Source organism: Neofelis nebulosa, chromosome 5 (genome assembly GCF_028018385.1).
Source record: "Neofelis nebulosa isolate mNeoNeb1 chromosome 5, mNeoNeb1.pri, whole genome shotgun sequence".
Classification (NCBI taxonomy): Eukaryota; Metazoa; Chordata; class Mammalia; order Carnivora; family Felidae; genus Neofelis; species Neofelis nebulosa.
The window spans coordinates 71980971-72003321 of NC_080786.1; the positions used below are offsets into that span (position 1 = coordinate 71980971).

The window sequence follows — 22351 nt, forward strand, 5'->3', positions numbered from 1 at the left end:
AGATGGGTGTCAAAGAGAAGTCAAAATTTTGTCCTGAATGGAAGAATGGAATCACCATTAACTGAGATGGATAAGGCCGAAGAGAGAATGCTCAACAAACTGGAAATGAAAGGAGCTTTCTCAACCTGACAAAGAGCATCTACAAAAACCCCATAGCTCATATCATGCGTAATGGTGAAAGACTAAATGTTTTTCCTCTAAGGTCAGGAACAAGACAGGGATGTCCACTCTTGCCATTTCTATTTAGCATTGTAATAGAATATTCTAGCTAAGGCAATTAGGCAAGAAAAAGAAATAAAAGGCATCCAAGTTAGCAAAGAAGAAGTATAACTTCTGTCTATTTGCAGATGGTATAATTTTGTATATAGAAAATCCAAAGGAATTCACTAAAAACTTTTAGGACTAATAAATGGATTTAACAAGATTATAAGAAACAAGATCAGCATACAAAATTCAATTGTATTTCTGGGCATTAGCAATGAACATTCCAGAAATTAAGAAAATAATTCCATTTAACTCCATGCAATGGGATGAGATCACCCAAAGAGAGAGTGTGTAGAATGGAGAAAAGAAAGGTCTGAGGTCTAAGTTCCAGGTCATCAGTGTTTGAAGGTCAGGGAGACGAGGAGGAGCCCACGAGGCAGCTGAACAACCAAGAGACAGTTGTGTCCTGGGGGCAAATATTTGAGGAAGGAGCAGGTAATCAGCAGTGCGTGATGTGAAGTGAAGGGGGAGTAAGGTGGGGACTTGTGGGAAAGTAAGTGGATGAGCCTGAGTGAACAGCAAAGGAGAGAAGGAATTAGAGAGGGAGGGTCAAGGGAAAGAGTGTGTCCAGAAACAATACTTTGGAAAATGCAATACAAATTAAGCACTAGAAAAATGAACAGGTAAGCTCATTTTCTTTCCTTATTAGATTCAACAGACATGAATACTGTTCTGAAATTATTATGAAAGTTTGTAAACACTCCGTCGTGGCCTGTAACAGTTTGCAGAGTGGATGGGTACCAGTCCATGGAGCCCACTCAGTGTTTTTAGATTGAGGCCTGGCCCGGGGAGCATGAGCTGAAATTCATTCAGAATGGGGATGTCCAGAATACTTTGCTAGATGGCAGGAGGTACTTGTTAGAGAATAAACATCGGTCTTACACTAAGGCTCTATATTTTCTTCTTCAGAAAGCGTGAAGTCTGAATTTTGGTCCCGTATCGTTGTGAGCAAGTCAGAATCCACAAGAAGCCTACTGTGAAGCATTAGCCTTTTCTATAAATGACAACAGCTCTCTGCTGTCTTCCTCATAATCCTGACATTTGTATAGTATTTTAGTCTGAATTGCTCACTTACGCCTTATACAACCTTGTGAAGTGGGTGGATTTTTTAATCACTGTGAAGAAACGAGCTCAGAAAGAGGAAACCACTTTCTGCTCTCATGCTGCTTAGAAGTGAGAGAGCCAGGACTTCCCCGTTAGACCCATGAGCTTGCCACCAGACTTGGCTATGGGATTTTAAAGCCCCTTCCAGATAGGAATCTAATGTCAGCTGTGCTTTGATAGTTTATGTCCTGTGTTGTGATGAATTTGCAGGTCAAATTTGATGTCACTTTGGGTGTGTGTGTGGGTGGGTGGGTGTGTGTGTTCTCAGCATAGCAAGGTAAACAGTCTTTGTCTTTCAATCTAAACAGTTGCTGGGGTTCACTGTTGTTGGCTTTAATTTTTTTTAAGTTCATTTATTTATGAGAGATAGAGACAGCAAGAGTGGGGAAGGGGCAGAGAGAGAGGGAGACACAGAATCTGAAGCAGGCTCCTTCAGGCTCTGAGCTGTCAGCACAGAGCCCAGTGCAGGGCTCAAACTCACAAACTGTGAGATCATGACCTGAGCCGAAGTCGGATGCTTAACCAACCGAGCCCCATAGGTGCCCCCACTGTTCTTGGCTTTAAATTCTAATCAGAAGCGGCTTTGGTTTCTGGTAATGCTGCCTTGTAACAGAGGTGTTTCTTCTTTCATAGTGTATGAATTATTTGCGTTCATCAGTCACATGGGAACATCTACAATGAGTGGCCATTATGTTTGCCATATTAAAAAGGAAGGAAGGTAAGTCTTTTTTAGACGGTAAATGATATCCATGTTTTATTAAGCACCTACTGTATGCCAGGGACTCTACTAGGTGTATATTATTGTTATATTAGTTCATTTGGCTCTCAACAATGGTTTTGTAGGGATATACTCTTAAAGCCATTTTACACATCAAGACACAGGAGGCTCAGAGAAGTTGAATAGCTTGAACTTAGCCTGTAAGTAGCTGGTATTCAAAGCCTCTCTCAACCATTATACCAAAGTGACTTCCCCAAATAAAGATACATCCTGCAGCCGAATGTGTAGATATTTGGGACCTCCATAGGATTGCCAGTTTTAGCCAACAAAATGAGAAAACTGGATGCCCTGGAAATTTGAATTTCAGATAAACAACAAATAACTTTTTAGTATAAACATGTCTTCAGTATTACGTGGGATGTATTTACACTAAAAAATTGTTTGTTGCTTGCCTGCCATTTAAATCTAACTGGGTATCCTGTGTTTTATCTGGCGTCCCTAAACATCCACTGTTTTGCCTTATTATGGCCTTACAGTGGGCTTCTTGGCTTCTTAAGTAGAACTGCTATGTGTGTGGTGAGCCGGGAATAAGACATCTATGGCATGTGAGGTTGCTGCTCTCTTCAGAACCTTCTCCTTGGGCTGGATCCCCACACACCCCACTGGTTTGTCTTCCTTGAGCTTTCCTCTGAGCAGCCTGTGTGTCGGCCTCCTGCTTGAGGCAATGCTCAGCCCCTGGGATGCTGGAGAAATGGAGTCTTGCCCTGTCCTGGTGGGATGTTGATCTCTCATACAACAAGATGCACTGCAGGGGAGACACGTCCCCCCACCCCTGCGACTTGGTTGTGCCCCTTTTTGGTATGTCTTTTAGTGCTGTCATCTTAACTTGATTAATGAAACAGTTGCGCACAGACACTTGATTTATAGTGAGAATTTTTTTTATTACTAAGCAAAATATTCTTCTTAAGAAAATGAGCTTAATTATAATTTAAAAAGCCATACAGTTTATGGCAAGGAATTTGTAAAGTGCAAAAACATGCAAAGGATATGTCATTTGAAAGCCTAAAGATAATCATTGTTTATATTTTGATAACGCTTCTCTTTGTTTTATTATTTTCGTTGGGAGAGGGTATATGTCTATGTACATATGCTATATATAAATGTACGTATGTATTTACAACTTTTCTAAAAGAGTAAAGTATGCACACAGCACATACAATTTTTTAACCTTTTTCTCCACTTCATACCGTATTGAAATAATTTTCCCACTTTACCAAATATTCCTTGAAGACATTTTAATAGTTGTACAGTAGTTCACCACATGGCTCTTTACTTCTTACTTTTACCTAGTTTTATGTCTCAGGCTGAAATAAGTGCTGTCGTACATAATTCTTTGACTTAATTTCTGAGGCCATCTATGGATTTCTACAAAAGGGGTTATGAGATCAAAGGGTTTAAAATGTTTGGAAACCCCTTTAATGACCACTTTTGAGCTCAAGAATAAAAAAAGTAGTAGTAAATTCCCACCAGTGTTCTGTTCCTTTTTATACAACAGGCTTGGGTTTGGTTGTCTTAATACATCTTGACTATTATAAGGATGGAGCAGTAACTTTTTTTCCGCTAAGCTTCCTGGGACTGACTGAAATCATCGAATTCTTCTCTTTTGTTTTCAGATGGGTGATCTACAATGACCACAGGGTGTGTGCCTCAGAAAGGCCCCCTAAGGACCTGGGCTACATGTATTTTTACCACAGGGTACCACGCTGAGCCTCAGATGTGCCAGTTGGCCAGAAGAAGCCACACACCTTTTTAATTTGCCAAAAAAAAAAAAAAAAAAAAAAAAAAAAGCAGAAGTTGGGACAGCCAGACATGAAATGAAGGAATACATGGGGGTATTTATAGTTTATTTAAAGAACATCATTTGACGCCTTCTGAAATAGAACTGGGAAGGAATTTCTATTAGTGATGATACACTACTGTAGATAGTTTTTCTTTTTATAAATGTTCAAGGAGAGGATGATTAAAAAAAAAAGTATTTATACTGCTGGTGGGGGATCTGCCAGTGTCACACCAAAAATGGGAATGTGCCATCAGCCCTCTGTTATGCTTTGGGGGCCCATGGTGTGGCCTCACCCCCAAATAAATGAGAAGCCCATTTTTGTTTCATATCAAAAATCAGTAATGGGATGGGCTTTATTTGTGACATAGTTTTTTCATTACACACAATTTCTGACCTGTCCATGTATAGAAGATAAGAGCATCTGCAATGAAAGGTATTTTTAATTTAATCGTATCAAAATTCATAATGTGATTGTGTGAATGTGTGAGGGTGAGACTGTTATCGTCAACCAGGAAATCTATGACGGGCTAGTTTTTAAAGGTTAAAGCAGTTGGTCTTAAGCATAGCTGAGAAAAGCAAGTAACTATTTTAAAGAAACTATAACTCAGGATCAGTTTTAAAAATTGGTTCCCCACTTAGATTTTCAGGAGTAAAAAGGGCTGAGTTGTCCCTTTAAAAAAGTGTTGTCAAGAATCCACCTGGGTTTGTGACATTTTGTGGGAGAATGCCGGATGCCCACAGCAGCACAACATTGTTCTTTGCCAAATAAAAGTAGATGAATTCTGGTTCTCAGCAGCCCTTCTCCCTAAGGCATAGTATTTATTTTTAGTTAAAATAGCTAATCTTACCACAACACGTAACAACTCCCTGGAATCACACTAAGTGCCCCAAATTTGTCTGTAATTTTCTTGTCCCTGAGCTCTTCGCCTGCCTCCATTTTTACATTTTTCTGGGGCTAGAGTCTCCTCTTGGCCCTTTCTGGGCTAATCACCTCCTGACTTGCCTTTGCTGCTTGTTTGCTGTGACCAGCAGTGTGATCTTGGGCACCTTCAGGGCTTCAGATGCAAGGAAGCTTTATATGACATTGTGAAAAACCATCATTTCCATTTTGGTGTTTTAGTATTTTTGTTGCAACCTGGGATTAGATCAGGGTTTCAAATGTGATGAAAAAGTGCAACAAGAGTGGTGTATAATCTTCCTGCAGCTCTGTACCGAATTCTAGAGTCTCTGGAGTTTCTATTTCAGATTATCCAGTCAAATGAAGAAGGATCTACTGCAGTCTGCCTAACGTGCATTTGATTGGTAGAAAGGATCTGTCTAGAAACTGTAGGAAAATAAAGTAGAACCAGTTGGGTAAAATACCACATGGACAAGTGGATTACAGCACGGTGAGTTGTGAGCAGTCAGGATTCTGGTTAAGATCGGGGCTCCTTTTACAGGAGATTAGCTACGCTGTATGTCTGAGGAGCACTGAGCCCGAGGCTGGGAGCCTGGAGACTTGGGTGCTGCCCCTAGCTGGGCAAGACCCTCATCCTCCCTGTGCCTCAGCTTACTTATCCGCACAATAACACCTGCTCTCTCTTTCCAGCTGTGCTTTGAGGATAGATATGTGAGGTTTGATACGGTGACCCTTGAAAGAGTAGCAGGTGGTATGCCGTGTGGGTCCCAGTAGAGTGTGCTCCCTCCTTCTCTCGTCTGATGTTTTCTTCAATTTGGGAACAAATGCAATTGGCATGAGGAGGGCGCTCACGGTGCAGTAACTCGGTTGTGCCCACCAGTGCCGCCTTTTAGTGTTGTTTTGGAGATCCTAAAGCAGCCCCACTCTGTCACATGAGTCCCTGGCTCCTGTAGAAATTCCTACACAAAGCAGCCTTACAAAATCCAGTCTCCTTGGCTGAGTGTCCTAGAATACTGACTCTAAACACACATGAAAAATGACTCGTTTTCAATGCTCTTACAAAGTGAAGGCCTTCTTCGGGGGTTGGGGGATAACTGGGGGTTTGGATTGAAATGTGAACAAAGATAGCATGTGTATTTTGAACAAAATAAAAATTTTGTAATAAAATTTGCAAAATGGTGTAAAATCAGTACAAGATTATAGGCTATCCATTATTTAATTTCTTCAAGTAGAAAAATAAACTTAGCCCTTTTGATGCCTAAACATATTGTAAGAGAATATTACTATGGCTGCCTTTTTTTCCTGCCTCACAAAACAAAGGGCTATTTCTACAAGGCAAAGTTTTGTATATGTGCTATTCTTTATTTCAGATTGAGAGTTGGGGAAAAACTGGAGCAAATAATGTGTTTCTTTCTTGCTTTTAAAAGTGTGTTTATATGTATACCTTAATATATACGAGGCAGATTTCCCTGGAATAAAAGTCTGGAACATACTCCTTAATTCTACCATGTATGTTGACGAGATTATTTGTGACTGAAAACTGGAATAATGTGTGGATTTTGTCAGATTATCAGCCTGTTAGGAGTCCTCTGTGTGAGGCGTGGTGGTGTAATTGTGAAATTCTCACCGTGTGTGGGTGTACGTGTGAAAGAGTGCACCTTTTTTTTCCTGTAAATATCTTTTGATATCCATTTGTGTAAAATCCCAATGAATGTGTCTTTGGAAAATGTATCAAAGTTTTTATTTTGTCAGTTGATCTGAATGCCCATATAACTGATCAGAAATCCAGTTTTGGTTCAGATTGGGGGATTTTTTTTTAAGGGAAAAAAGCATGCAGAAAGGACTACTGGAAGAATCATGTTTTAATGCCATTTACATCAACATTGCTTCGGTATTTTGAATTGACACGGCTGTTTTCTTCCAACTATAAGAGAATGTGCCTGCTGTTCCCCCATGCTCACTTTGGGCTACAGGAAGCCCGGCACAAGTAGCTTGAGCCTGTGACTCCCAACATCATTTTTTCCCATGACCTGCAGTGTCCAGTGTGCGTACCCGGGTTCGTGGCCCGACGCCACTCCAGGTGCCGTGGGCCTTTTACCTCTCTGGGCCTTTTTCTTTACAATGAGTGCGGTAGGCTGGATCAGCTCAGAAGTCCCCTCTTGCCCTAACATTCGATTCTATTTTTATTTTCCTATAGTTACTATGAGGGTTAGACATGTGGGATGAGGGAGCACACAGAGGTTAGATGTAACTTGTTGGTTTGTTATAGGTCGTACTCCCCAGTTTATAATCTGCATCATTTTAGTGTCCCCATCCCAACTTCTCTTCCCACTTCCTTTGGTAATTATCCTCTTTCTCTCCCATTCTTGAAACTTTCCACTTCTTAGTCCACAAGATACCTTGTTCCCATCCCCTTCAAAAATGAAAAAGTCTGTTTAAAACACCTCCTGTGATGAAAAAGCTCGGCACCACTTTCAGCAAATAAATCTGTAACGTGTGTAGACGATTTTCTTACTCTAATTCAGTGATAGCTATGATCCCCAAGTAAGTACTGAGAAAGTTGTCTGTCACAGAAAGGATGTCTCTTCCTCTTGTGAGCATCACTGTTGCTAAATTACAGTATCTTTGTAGTCTGTTGAGGAGATGGCAGGTGCTGAGCAGGAGCAGGGGATGGGATTAGATGGAATGTGATTTCACTCTTTGCCTCGGTCAGAAATCCTAGGTTACAGAGCAAGATTTTGTACTCTTACGTTGGTGTATAAGATCACCTACCCAGTGCCATGAAGATTCCCTACACTGTAAATCATCTTGAAAGAGTTTGTATTAAAATGTGCTGGATCTGTGCTACTGGGTGTAAGGGTCAGTAGCCACATGTAGCTAGTGACCTCTTGAAATTTGGCTTGTCCAAATCGAGATTGTGCTGTTCATGTAAAACATACACCAGATTTTGAAGGCTTGGTACCAAAAAGAAGGGAACGTCAAATATTTCATCAGTATTTTATATTGGTTACATGCTAACATGACAATATTTTAGATAAATAAGCTGTTACTAAAATTTCGCTTATTCCTTTTTCTCTCTTTTTTTTTAATATGGCTACCAAAATTAAAATTAGACATGTGGCTGGCATTGCACTTGGACAGGTGCTGCTCTAGGTTCTAGATGGTGTGGAGTCAGCAGTGAGATGCCACGTGTGGAAGGTAATTCTCCCAATAGACAGAAGCAACACACATATTTTCGCTGGAGTCAGCTCGGTGAGGCATAGAATGCCTTCCAGACAGCAGAAGACTTTCTATGTAATAAAAACCAGTATGTATAAGACTCCAATAAAAAAAAAAAAAACTAAACTAAACTAAAGCAAATGAGCCCCAAACCGCGTTCCTTCAGCTTTGCTTAGAAGCTAACTTTGCACTTATTTTTCAAGCATCTTCCGTGTGCCAGGGATGCTGGCTACATGAGGGTGCTGGGCATATTTGCTTCACCTTAGGCAACATTCTCTTGTGGTTTCCCCTCCCCAGGTATTCTGTGGTCCGTTCAGAGCTGGGTGTGATGATGTATGGTGTAAATCTCGCCGCTCCTATCGGCCTGGGCAGAGGCTGAGCCTGCTGCCTGCGCCCACCTGCCCAGCAGGTTTGAGGTTGACTCCTGAAAGAGTTTGTATTTATTTTATTTTGCACTAGTCACAGCTGCTGTTAAAATATCTCAACTGTTTGGGGAGAGCATTGCCTGTGATGGAAAGAGAGATGGATGATTTATTGCTTCAGTTGTTTTAAAATTAAAAGCTATTCTCACAATCTGAGGTTCCTTTATGGCTCTTTTTTCTTTTGCAAAATGTCAAGTAAACTGATTCTGCCCTTGGCGGGTTCTCATCCATCAACAGAACAGGTAACCCAAGACAGTGACTGATTTTATTTCTCTTTGGGGTTTCTTGGTGTGGGCACCAAGGCCGCCTCATTCCCATCAATAGTGGAACATCAGCAACGGTGCAAGATGTTTCTTCTGCAAAGGAGGGAGGGGCCGAGGCAGGAAGTCTTTTAGTCTTTCTCGAATGGATGTCAGGTGCAATACTGGAGTCAGTGGAGACCCTGCTGTGGTTCTGTGGCTCTCAATTTGCTGGTAGCTTCCCTAATGCAGGTGCCAGCGTGCTCAATACTGGTTGCACCAAGGGATTTCAGCATTTCGATGGCACCGTGTTTGTAGGTTGTATGAATTTCCTATTGTTGCTGTAACAAAGGATTATAAACTTGGTGGCTCAAGAGAGCACATTTATTAGGTGAGAAGTATGAAAATGGGTCTTACAGGGTTAAAATCTAGGTGTTGGCAGGGAAACTCTCTGTGAGAATCCATTCCTTGCCTTTTCCAGCTTCTAGAAACTCTTCTGTTCTCATTCTTTGGCTTGTGGCCTCCTAACAACATGGACGTCACTTAGTGTCTGTGTCCATTGTCCGATGGCCTCTGACTGGCTCTCCTGCTCCCTCTTATAAGGACCCTTATGATGACAGTGGGCCCACCTAGATAGTCCAGAATAAACTTCCCATCTCCAGATCCTTAAATTAATCACATCTGCAATGTTCCTTTTTGCCATGTAAGGTAACACATTCACAGGTTTTGGGGATTAGGATATAGAAATTCTTGAGGAGGCATTGTTTTGCCTACCATATAGGGTATGCTTATTACTACTTAAAACATGTCCATTCAATACTTAAAAAAATTTCTCTTTTTAATGTTTGTTCATTTTTGAGAGACAGAGCATGAACCAGGGAGGGGCAGAGAGAGAGGGAAACACAGAATCCAAAGCAGGCTCCAGGCTCTGAGCTGTCAGCACAGAGTCTGATGGGGGGCTTGAACCCACGAACTGTGAGATCATGACCTGAGTTAAGTCTGATGCTCAACCAACTGAGCCACCCCGGTGCCCCTCAATATTTAAAAAATTTAAAAGAATCTGTACATTTTTAAAAATCCAAGTAAAATGACCAACATCAGTGTTGTGCCATAATGTTTTGGTGAGAAGAGGAGAAGGAAATGATTGGGATGGAGGATTTTTTTTATGACTCACACGTTATAAAGTTTTTAGGACAATGTTTGCAAGTCAGATGCTGCTTACATTCACTTTGCTCTGTCCCCTTGTGCCCAGTGGGAGAGTCTACCATGGTGTGTATGCACTGTTTGAATCTAAGGTCCCACTTTTCAAATGTGGTCAGTGGCAAATCATTTGTAGTGAAGAAATTTAATAGGAAACAGTAAGTTATTCTCATTCTCATGCAACCTATTATTTAAAAATTTACTAGGAAAAGTCTTTCAGTGAGGTAGGGGGCAGATAGAACGGCAAGAGTAGAGGCATAGAGACTTGACTTTCTGAAACTCAGTCTTGTCATCTGTGCAGGGGGCCTAATAATACATGAGATAAGTTACGTCGAACATTTCACAGTCTGGTGGCACAGTATATTTTTACTGTGCTATTTTACATCACTATTTTAACTAGCACTTTGACCCTGTGGAGGTTTTGACCCTTTATTTCAGTCTAGCAAATCTTTTTTTTGTAAAGAATCAGAATTATACCAACATCGATGACTTTTTTCCCCCAAAGTATTTTTCTGGAGATAATGTCATTAAGCCAATTTATTTTGTTAATGTATATGACATGGTTCATCATTCAATAAATACTGAATATCTATGTGCTGGGCATTGCTTTTCTTAGAATATATCAGTAAACAAAGCAGACCAGACTCTTTGTCCTTGTTGAGTTTATTTTCTAGCAGGGAGAGCTGGATGCTAAACATAAGAAATAAGTAAATTATATAATATGTTAAAAGGTACTATGTGCTATGGAAAAAAAGAACAGCAGAATGGGGGGAGGTGTGGATTTTGCTACTAAATATGGTACGCAGGGAAAGCATTTTTTTGGAGGTGAGATTTGAACCAAGACTTGAAGGAGGTGAAGGAGTCATCTAAATGGATATTTGGGGGGGGGGAAGATATGCTTGGCAGAGGGACTCATGGGAGCAGAGGCTCCAGGGTGGGAGCATAATCTATTATGTCAGAGAAGCAGTAAGGGGACCAGTGTGATTTGAGAGAAGGGAATGAGGGGAAGAGGAGTAGGGGAAGATGTTGGAGAGGGGCCAGATTGTCTGAGCCAGGAGGCATTGGAAGGGCTTGACTCTGGAGTGCCATTGGGAGTCATTATAGGCTCTTAAGTAGAGCAATGATCTGATCTGACCAAAGTTTCAGGAAGATAGTTCTCTAAATTAGCTGATAGGAGGCAAGGATAGAAGTGGAGGCTACTGTGGTAAGCAAGGTGAGCTAGGATGATGGCTCACATAGATGGGATGGTAGCAGTAGAGGTAGCAAGGATAGTCAGATTCTGGATACATGTGAAAGTAAAGCCAGTAGGATTTCCTGATGGGCCAGATGTGGCATGTGAGGGAATGAGAGTAGCCAAGCTAGACCCCAAAGTTCTTCCTCTGAGCAACTAAAGAATGTAGTTGCAATCAACAAAGATAGGGAAGGCTTGGTGGGATTGGGGGGTATTGATGGGAAAAGATGATCGCAAGTTTGGGATGTGTTGAATTTGAAATGCCTGTTAGATCTCCGTGGTTGATGTTGAGTGGGAAGATGGATATACAACTCCGGATTTTGAGGGAAAAGTCTGGACTGAAGTAAAAAAAAAACCTAAAGATGGCATTTAAACCAGGGCCTGGGTATGATCATCAATGGAGGAAGACAGGAAATGGAACTGGTCCAGGGACTGAGCAAAGGCTCAATATAAGAAGTCCAGGAGAAGATGAGCCAGCAAAGGAGACTCTGAGAGGAGAGAACACCAACGTAGGCAAAAATCAAGAGAACAGTGCATGCAAGTGGAAGCCAAGTGGAGGCAACAGATATCAACTGTCAAGTAACTGTGGTAGGTTAAGTCAGATGAGTTGACTACACAATTGATCAAGTTGGAGGTCATGGGTGATCTCCATGGGGACAGTTTGGGGGGTGGGGAGGGGTGCACTGCTTGGTCTCCACCCTTCTAGACTTTTTGCAGAAGATGAATGCAAACCACTCTTTGGGGAATTTCGCCACAAAGGGAAGCAAAGAAGAGATGGTGGCTGACAGGACGTGGGCTGGGAACAAGAGAGGTTTTTGTTTTTAAATATGGGAAATAAGATGGTCAAATAGGCCCAATACTGAGGATGTAGGACAGAAAGGTGAGAATTGCTGTTTGCTGCCCTTGAGCAGGCAAGAGGTGACGGGATCTCATGCTCAGTTGGAGCTGACTTTAGGCACCGGCTGGGGAGCCCGTCTTTGGGGACAGGAGGAAGGCAGAGATAAGAGCGCCAGATGCGGCTGTGAGGAGTGGGAGCACTGAGAGTCTGGGGATTCTGTCCTGCCTGCTTTAATTTGCTCAGGGAAGTAAGAAGTGAGATCCTCAGCTTGGAGGGACCATGGGTGGGGGAGATTGGAGATTCGAGGCGAGGGGAGGTGTGAAACAGTTATCCAGTTGAACTCTCTCCAAGCTTTTATATTTTCCTTTCTATTTTAATGAAATTAGTTTAATTGGTATCAATTCAAGTTATTTTGAGAGAGAGACAGCACAAGTGGGGGAGCAGCAGAGTGAGAGGGATCGAGAGAATCCCAGGCAGGCTTTGCACAGTCAGTGCAGAACCCAATGCAAGGCTTGAACTCACAAAACCCCGAGATCATGACCTGAGCTCAAACCAAGAGTCAGATGTTTAACCAACTAAGCCACCCGGGCACCCTCAGTTCTGTAAATTTTGTGAAGACAGCCTGAGTCTTCAGCTTTTGGTCCTCATCACATTTTCCCTATTAGAACTTTTCCTATTGCAGAGTCCCTTTTGTGGCCATGATTTCCAGCGGGTCCATCTTTACCAGGTCAAATTTTGCCACTCTAGATTTTGTCAAGATTTTGTTCTTTTGTCATTTTTTTGAATCAGTAGCCAGTTTTCCTGTAAGCACTCTTAGCCATCGTCTTGGTAAGATTTCTCTCAAGCTTACTTTTTCCTGGGCCAGTTTTTGTAGTTTTTAATAGTAGATGTGATCTTTAGTCAGTTCTTAATCGGTAAGATGTTTTTCTTCCACCTGGCGCAGTTTTTGCTATTATGTTCATCATTTGCAATAATATTAATTATGGACTGTGTGTATTATTAGGAGGGGAGAAGCAGAGGACCTGAGTGTGCATTAGGGTTAAAATGGCGTCAGTAGAAATAATGGTGTAGGAATGTGTGGCACATGGCAGGTTTCAGTGTTAGCTTCCTTTCTTTTTCCTTTTCAAAGACCTTGGCCTGGGAAGGCTGCACTGCTTGGTCTCCACCCTTCTAAACTCAGGTGAGCAAACTCAAGCAGGGGGCCTCCTAAGAATCAAATAGCTTAATTCCATAGATCAAAATACTAAAATTAACTGTCAGTTTCCAAGGTTCTGATTCATTAAGTTGATAACCAGGCAGCATTATTTTTATTTTTTTATTTTTTTCAATATATGAAGTTGATTGTCAAATTGGTTTCCATACAACACCCAGTGCTCATCCCAAAAGGTGCCCTCCTCAATACCCATCACCCACCCTTTCTTCCCTCCCACCCCCCATCAACCCTCAGTTTGTTCTCAGCTTTTAAGAGTCTCTTATGCTTTGGCTCACTCCCCCTCTAACCTCCTTTCAGGCAGCATTATTTATTATGAGGTATAAGTAAGGAAAAAAAATACATACGTCCTTGTGAGCCCTAAAGTACTGGATAGGTAAGGCATTACTGTGAGGAGCCTTGTAAAGGAATGTGAAAAACATTTCAAACCTTGGGCTGCTTTCATGTATACACATGGAGTGAAGCAGCTGTTTGAGGAAATAGAATTCACGCTTAAAAAGGATTAAGAGACATAATAAAAGGTTTAAGTTATGCAAGGGGTCGGGAGAGGAGCCACAATTCACCGCTGGGTAAAATAACCGTGAAGTGGGAAAGAAGGAGGTACAGCCTGATTTGATAGAGGAGAAAATGAACTTCCACCAGGTTGTTGGCTTATAGCAAGAGGACTTAGTGAAGAGGGAGAAGGGGGGGCTCAGTGTGCCTGTGTAGCTCTCTTCATCCAAGCCTATTGTTCCTGCATCACCAACCTGACCACTCAAAGACTTCATTAGTAAACATTCTGGAAACAGAAACATCTGTCTCGGTGGCATCCCTTCTCTGCTTGAGGGCAAATCCACCCTTTATGTGCTCCAGGAAGGCCACCAACAATCTCCCGCTTTGCCAGGGCATCTCCTAAGGTCTCCCCGGCTCACAGCGCTCGCCATCCTGGGCTCCTTCCTCCTTGAACACGCCAAGCTCATTCCTGCCTTGGTGTCTTGTGGTAGCTGTTGGCTCTGCTGAGAATATTTCAAAGAGCTGTTCCCAGTGCCACTTGGTGGGCTTCTTGGTGTTCAAAGCTCAGCCCAAACGTCACCTAAGAGAAATCTTTCCTGACCATCTATGGATAAAAAGGAGCCCCCAGTTTCTCTCATAATACCTCATTTGCCTTGTCCTTCTAGCAGTTTTTGGCGCATGACATCCTTATGTGTTAAAGTATTTGTTGATCCCTCACAGAAATCTAAGCTCTTCAAGGGCAAGTTTGATTTGATTTACTTACCACTCCTGAATTAGAACAGTACGTGCACGTAATAGAACCTCAAATATTTATTGACTGATTAAAAAAAGAAAGAAAAGAAAAAAAAACAGACCCTAAAACTGAAATATATTTTAATATTTTTATTCTAAAAAAAAAATCACAAAATCCAATTTCAGGTTAAATATTTTACTCTTAAAAAATTAACAAAGGAAGAAGATTTTAAAGTTTTGTTTTATATGTAAAAATGCATTCTTGATTTCCAGATAGCTCATGCAACATCATATGTGGTGGTATTCAATAAAAGACCTTTTTTTATCAATAGTACAAATTGGATTATATATGATTTGAAGCAATTCTGACCCCCAAATCCCATTTTGAAAGATTTCTCAAAAGACCTTGAAGCCACAGACAAAGTTTATTTGAAAACATAGTTTAAAATTGCACAAATATAAATACAATTTAGTAATGTGAAAAAGGGAAGGCATGCTTCCAATAATAGTACAAAAATACTACCTTAATCTTGGTACTTTGCAAATTATAAGCCAAAGGAGTAAATTAAACACATCAATATGACAGGTTATTTTTATGGTAGTAGTTTTATTTCAAAGAGCAATGCAGGGAAATACTAAGATGAAGCCTTATTATCAAACAGAGTTGTGCTATGATACATAATATTTCACTAAATACACAGATACATTATCACATAGTATGCCCGTAACTTTTACACCCTCACCCCACTGCCATTAATTTACTATAGGTCACTTAATTTGGGTTGGTTTTAACTTAAAAACTCAATGTAAACATTTAGAGTTAAATTTTTTGTTATCTATTTCAGCTTAAAAATGAAATCCCAAGATTTTAAACATTATTGAGCATAGAGAAGCATCACAGAAGAATTTGCCATTTGTCTTAATATTTTTAGATTAGACTAGATATGCAATATTTGTAGATATACAAAATATATAGAAACGTCTTTTCTAAATAGTTAATAAATGCCTGTTATAGTTTGTAAAAAGTTTATTAAATTAATCAGGTTTTTTTTTTTTTTCAACTAATGTAAACAAATTTGGGCAATGAAAGTTGAAGAGGGTTTGAGTCAAGTGATATGGGGGGACATTGGTAAAAATTTAGGTTTGCTTTATTTCCTTTAACTACTGGCAACATATTCAATCATGAACCATTTCTCGCATTGTACAATTCTTTATGGTATCTAGGCAAATTTTTTACATATCTCAGTGAAAATGCCAAACTATCTAGCTGAGTGTGTATGTATATCCCTTACTATTGTTTTGTCCGTCCATTTCCCCTCTCCAAGAAATTCAAAGAAAAAAAAAAGACACACATTTTATTGTTGAGCAAAGAACTGCCTGCTGTTTTTTCATCTTCATAGTGTTTCGAATGCGGGTTTCTAAAAGTGTCCTGAAGAGCCTGTCAGGGTTTTGCATGCACACCCTGCAACACTGCAAGTTAGTTTTCTCTAGTAGAGAAGGTCCTGAGACAACAGTTCTGAGATTGGGGCACTGGTTTCTAGAGTGTGTTATTTTGGTAAGTCTGCAGAGGTCACAGGGAGTGGAAACTTTATTCAAGGCAAAATACCACGTGAGAGGTTGTTAAACTTCACACTTTTGATTTTCTGGTTTTTCTCCTCTTTAACTGTTTAATGCCTCCACACATGAGTCTTTGCTAGGAGTTTGAGGATTTCCGTCTTTGAGCTTATATGTGTGTGTTTGGCGGTGTGTGAGATGGTGACAAAGCTGTTAGCAACATAAGACTCACCCCCAGCTTTGTCTTAGTGAGCTTTGCTCCCTCCATTTCTGGTCTCCTTGCCCTTATTTTTTCATGAAGCAGGGGTTACAGAAAAAGGCAGTGAGAGGACTTCCAAGTTCATTCTGAGTGACCATGAAATCACCTCATTATCTCTGACTTTCAGTGTTTTTAGACATACAGACCAAGTCCAGTTTCTTAAGGGATGTGGCCCACGTAGCTCACTCACTTATCATATAAATAGGGCCATGTTGAGGACAATGGTGTGACACCCACACACTCACTATGTAACATTTGTGCAAATTAAGCCGTCACGTCCACTTTGCCTTATGGTGGTTTTCATGTGCCTGACATTACCCCAACCTTCCCACCTTATTTAGAAGGTCAGTATTTCTAATTTACTCCTAAATTTTAGAAAATATTTGAAATGCACGATTCAGAATTTTGAACCCAAAACTCTGTGGAGGCAATCAACACAATTGCATTTAGTAGTGTTCAGACACACGGATTTTGTTTGAGTTTTGGATCTGTTGTGCCTCAACTGGTTTAAAACTTGTTTAGATGTCTAAGTACCTGGATTCCTCAGTAGATTCATTTGGCACTGGCTGCAACACTGCATAAGCCAGATGTGTGAATATCTGTAAAGTTCAGTGTAGTGATAGCAGGAAAACAGTCTTGACAAGAAGATATTAAAAGCAAATAGTAAAACTATAACGCAAAGTTCATGAAAATGTTTCCTTGCTCAGAAGCAAGGAAAAATAGCCTACCCTATGAGATTTAACCATGCACTGGGTAAATTTACATTCAGTACAGTTATCTTGCATGCTTTGGTTAATATTTGAGTAGGCAGATTTGCAAGTACTAATGCATGCGTTATTTTTTACCTGAGGTTATACGTTTTATTTTTTAAAAATTGCCTTTTTACAAACCTTATGCCAGAGTTCATCTATGAACACTCTTTAAAAAAATATATATCTATCTATCTACTTCTTAGTTCAAAACAGTTTAATTTCAACCAGTTCTATAAATACTGAGATGACAGGGAAACTGTGCAGTAAAATCTGGAGATGGAATGAATTTGAAATCATTTTACAAAGTTGAAATCATGTGTGTGCATGTTTAATAATTTCTAAAATATGAGGACTCAAAAAACTTGGTACACAAATGAAACCTTCAGAATACCCTGTTTCTAGAATCCTTTCAGAATCATTTCAAGGTATAAAACGATAGCAACCACTAACTTCAAGTGCAGTCTAGTCTTGTGGAACTGATTCAGGGGCAAATGAGGAAGGGACACAAAATGACCATCTTGCTTTCTCTATATTCCCAAAGAGCTCATGGATGAAGTGTATGGAAGAGATTTTGGGAACTCCTGTTGTATGTGGGACTAGCTATACTTGTGTTCAAGTCTTGCTTGTATAGCAGGAATATACTAGAAAGACTTACTAGTATGAGTATCTAGACATGGACCCAAGATACAACATAATAGTTCCCTTTAAAGAAAAGGAGAAGAGTGGCATCCAACTCTGAAGGTGAGTATGTCCTGCACATTCTAGCCCAGTGAAGTGTCTCTAATTTGCCATTCTAGCTCAAATACAGATTGGCTGAGAAAGCACAGCTCATAGCTGTCTGCTAAAAGCTTCCTGATGGACAATATCTGCCTTTCTTTAGGTGTCATGGGGAATGACCTTAAGAGGAAGCCTCATCCCCACTGTCAAGGTACAACAGCACGTAGAAATAGCCCACTAGACATAGGTGTAACATATCTTGAAATTCAGCAGTGATCACTGGATTTCTCTGCATTCTCATCCAATCTGCCAGTGAAAATAAGTTCTTAAAAGTTACATCCATGCAACTGAAGGGCCATTCTAGAAAACCAGTACCATCCTCTAAGAGATTTTAGGCTTACTTAGTAAGACTCTCAGAAAAAAGGAACTCAAAGCCTTCCCAGGGTGCCTTAGACAGGAACCAAGGACACCCTGCCTTTTGAAATGGAAAGAATAAATGACAATTTCATACCACCAGGGTAAGATACCAAAACCAGTTCTGTCTTAAAAAATGTGTATATACTTGAAAAATGCATACAATAAAGATCATTCTAAAATCTTACTAATTTTTGGTGGTGCTCTGATTTCTATAAACTTTCACTTATTTTTTAGTAACTGTTTTTACTTAATTTTGTTTAAAAATACTATTGAAAAATATCTTGGACAATAATTCTGTACTTCCTGATAGGCAACAGACTATGAAAATCTTGGTTCTGATGGACACTAGATATATTGAAGAAAGTGCTACTGAAATTATCCAAATATGATGGGAATGGAAAATTGTCTACTCTCCTCTGAATTCACTTGGTATTCTGACAGCAAAATCAAACTTGGGCTGCAAAACTTGTCACCACTTAGCAACAATCAAATTAAATCAAAGTATCCTGCATTTACCCTACTGTCAGGCTTTAAACTATTAACTGATGTCATGCATGTAGGGCCGGTAAATCTAAGAAAACAGCCTATTGTTATTACTGCAAATTCAGTTACTGTTGAAAGTATAGAGTGGCATCATAAACAGAAACCTGCAAAGCTGGCTTTGAATCCTGCGTTCAGAGGCTCCTAATGGACTACGATGGATGCAAATCAGCTAGTCAGCCAGTGAACGCACGGGAATTGGCGGGAGCGACATGCATGGAATGGATGTTCTTCTCTCAGGGATATTCAAGCAGGCAGCTGCCATGAACTTGGACTCTGGCCCCGAGAGTCCTTTCTAGACTGAATTCTAGGATTCTAAAATTATAAAGAATATTCTTGATAATATTGTTGAGCTTTATTTGCTGCCGAGACTGGAAGAAAGTAGGCAAAGACTGGGTTGTCACTACTGCCCAATGGTGAATGCCTTAATGCCTCTGCCTCCTGCTGTCCAGCTGGGGGCATCACCTTTGCCCAAGTGAGCTTCGACAGTGAAGATGAAAGCCCGGCACACCACAGGGCTCTCCATTCTTTGTCCTTATAAACCTTATAAACTCTTCGTCTTTATAAACTCTCTGTCGTTATAACACACGCGAACTTCAAGGATTTGTGGTTTCCTGTTTCCTTGAGGCCCCTTCCTACCTGAGGAACTTCCAAGGTAATAGAGGAGAGGATTTCTACCTGCACACCCCGTTCCCCTCCTCCACCGCCCTCACCAGGAGAAGCTAACTCTCCAGTCAATTAAACTGTCTTGACTCAAATGCTGTTTGCTTGGTAACTATAATCATGAGAGTAACCAGCTACTATTAACCAAAGAACACGAAGAAAAAGTTGGGATCAGATTGCTTTGGGGAAGATTCTGGAGGAAGGAAGGAAGGAAGAAAGGAAGGAGAAACAATAAAGAAGAATGGGACCACTTATTAGAACAACTTGCTAGAATTGGACACTGGCGATCTTATGTTTTGGTTAGCATTTTGCAAACAATTTTTCTAACTCTTTAAAAAATGATGTCAATCCAAATAATCACCAAGCCCCAACAGGGCACAACACACCCTGCAGAAGTGAGTAGAATGTAATCAATGAAATAAAACACCACTACCGACAGAAGGTTCCTGATACTTGATAAATGTTCCAAATGAGAGCCAAAGGAGCATGCATCTTTCATATTAAACCACTGACATTCAGTGAGATTCAGCTAGAAAATATTGATCTTCTATCAATTAGAATGCAGAAGGGAGAGCAATGCAGATTATTATGGAACTAAGAAAACACTTAATTTTTAGGAAAAAATGTATTTATCACTCTTACGAAATACTATTTAAAATATTAACAGTTTAAAAGGAATATTGGTGTGCAGGGCAGTCAGAAAGCAAGTAAAGTATGACATTTAAGCAAGTTAATGTTAACTCTATAGAAATCCCATTATCATCCAAATTCCTCCCTGCAGAGAATGCATGAAGGGACAGTACAATGTCTCTTGCTTAAGTTCATACGGTCCCAGAAAGCATGTGAATAAGATTTGTGTTTGACATATTTACACCCTGTGTCCTATCTGCTTTGAGAAAAACTCCTTCAAAACTCTACACTATGAAAAACTATTTTCAGGAATTTTTATTTGGTCCATTGATCTAACAAGGCCGAGTTCTTGAATCTTTCACCCCTAAGTTAAAAATTGGAGCAACGGAACAAAACTCCAGCAAGGCATAAATAAGATATTAAAGTGCGTATATACAGTCCCAGAAAAGTTTTGATTGGGAACAGCAAAAATTTCTAGTGCAAAAACTGCTTTTGCCAGCAAAGCTCCCTCTCTGGAGTCGAAGGGCTACAGTAAAAGTTAAAATCGCAACAGGTCTAAGCAATGCCTCTCTTTAGTCAAGGGTTAATATATGTGCATGCACCTTGGCCCAAACTACGTTGTAAAAGGGGGAATTGCAGGGGATAGTTCAGAAACAGTCAGAATTCCCTGATCAGAGGCAGTGCTTTCTCCAGGTGTCCTATGAGCAAGTTCCTTAGGTGTGTCATCAGCTGCAAAAGTGAGGACAAAAACCCCAAAGGATGTGTTTTGAATATGCTTGCAGCTTGTGAAGAGTATTCACACACGGTTACTTTATCTTGGTTTGTCTTTGTGTCTCTCAGTTCTTCTTCTGAGCCCAACCTTGACTCTATGTACAACATTTTGTGCTTTTGAATCTGATCAGAGACTGGGCATCGTCTGTAGGAGTTCCCTTGTGTCATATCACCATGCCCTTTTGGACATCTGGTTTTATCCTTTTTGGAATTCATAATAAAATAGTTTTGCATTTCTTAGTACAATTACACAGATAAGGATTTATCATTTTTAATTTTTTTTTTTTCTTTTCCTTCAAGGATCCAAGTTGAAAGCTCTTAGGAGGACATCCAGGTCACCGAGATTAGCCGCCTGGAAGAGTTCTGGTTGGTCCATCAGAGAAAGTGCGATTCTGAGGGCAGCCCAGATATTCCCAGAGATTGCAGGATGAGGAACTTGCTGTTGATTCCTGCTTTTTCTTTGCAAACTGAGGGCAGTGAGAAAATTGCTGACCGCTTCTCTAAAAGGGTAGAAAAACAGACATTTAAAAATGCAACAAATTTCAGAGTTAGCAACTTAAAAAACAAAAATGGATTAACTTCTTTTAGTTCAAAACCTTAAATCACCTCTCTGAGGTGTTTTAGATCATCAGAGGAACAACCTTCTGGTTGTCTCATTATTCTTTTGTGAAAAATCATTGTTCAGTATAGCAAAACCAGAAAGAAAAAGGGAATTTTATTTTAAGAATGTCATGTGAGACAGAAAGAGTAATAGCAAAACCATTGCTAACTCATTAATGCATTCCTTTTCCCCCTACCTCAGGGGTAATTTAAAGACAGAATCCATTTGCAAATGTGAATTATACAACTAGGGTTGAAGAGGAAGCATCTGGCCCTACTCAGAAACAAAGTGGCTTAACTTTTCCTATTAGTGATAGTAATATGGGAGGCGGCTGGGGCTGAATTGATTTGCTCTCGGAACATCTGGGTTGGAATCCTAAGCATTTAGCCTTAGGCAAATTTATTATCTTTCTAAGCTTCCATTTCCCCAACTGTATAATAGGGATAATAGAACTCATTTTATTCATTTATTTTTTTTCCTTTTAAACATATGCATTTATTAATACCCCACCCTGTTCCAGAAGGGATTGGGGATGTCAGTAAGTTACTATCAGGGCTTCACTTTCTTCATCTCCAAATGGTCTAGGTGATATAAGTTCATTCCAGTTCTTCCCTTTTGTGACTCTGATTCTAATAATTTGTTGGTTATCTCCACTTAGAAGTTCTGTTAACACCTGGTATTTAGGGACACTTGTGTGGCTCAGTCGGTTAAGCGTCTGAGTTCAGCTCAGGTCATCATCTTGTGGTTTGTGAGCTCGAGTCCCGTGTCGGGCTCTGTGCTGACAGCTCAGAGCCTGAAGCCTGCTTTGGATTCTGTGTCTCCCTCTCTCTGCCCCTCCCCTGCTTGTGCTCTGTCTCTCAAAAATAAATAAACATTAAAAAAAATTTTAAAAAAAAGATGCTTCATTTTAGAATATGGAAAATGGGATGGGGGTGGGGGAAACCTACAACCGGTTCTCCTGATTTCTGTTCATGGCATCACCATCCAACCAGCACCAAAACCTAATGCCATCTTCAACTATTCTTGCCCTTGCCCCAACA

At 40.3% G+C, this 22351-nt stretch overlaps 2 protein-coding genes across 12 annotated transcripts in view; one reads left to right on the plus strand and one right to left on the minus strand.

The window, feature by feature from the left end:
• USP13 (ubiquitin specific peptidase 13) overlaps positions 1 to 8616 on the plus strand; it is a 120404-nt gene extending 111788 nt beyond the window's left edge. The window contains exons 20-21 of the mRNA XM_058730575.1: positions 2002 to 2086; positions 3760 to 8616. Of these exons, the coding sequence (XP_058586558.1) occupies positions 2002 to 2086; positions 3760 to 3853 (179 nt within the window). The 3' untranslated portion in view covers positions 3854 to 8616. The remainder of the gene's footprint in view (positions 1 to 2001; positions 2087 to 3759) is intronic.
• A 6197-nt stretch (positions 8617 to 14813) lies between these two features.
• PEX5L (peroxisomal biogenesis factor 5 like) overlaps positions 14814 to 22351 on the minus strand; it is a 231018-nt gene continuing 223480 nt past the window's right edge. For all 11 annotated transcript variants that reach the window (XM_058730586.1, XM_058730590.1, XM_058730585.1 and 8 more), the window contains one exon: positions 14814 to 21210. In XM_058730586.1, the coding sequence (XP_058586569.1) occupies positions 21006 to 21210 (205 nt within the window). In that variant the 3' untranslated portion in view covers positions 14814 to 21005. The remainder of the gene's footprint in view (positions 21211 to 22351) is intronic.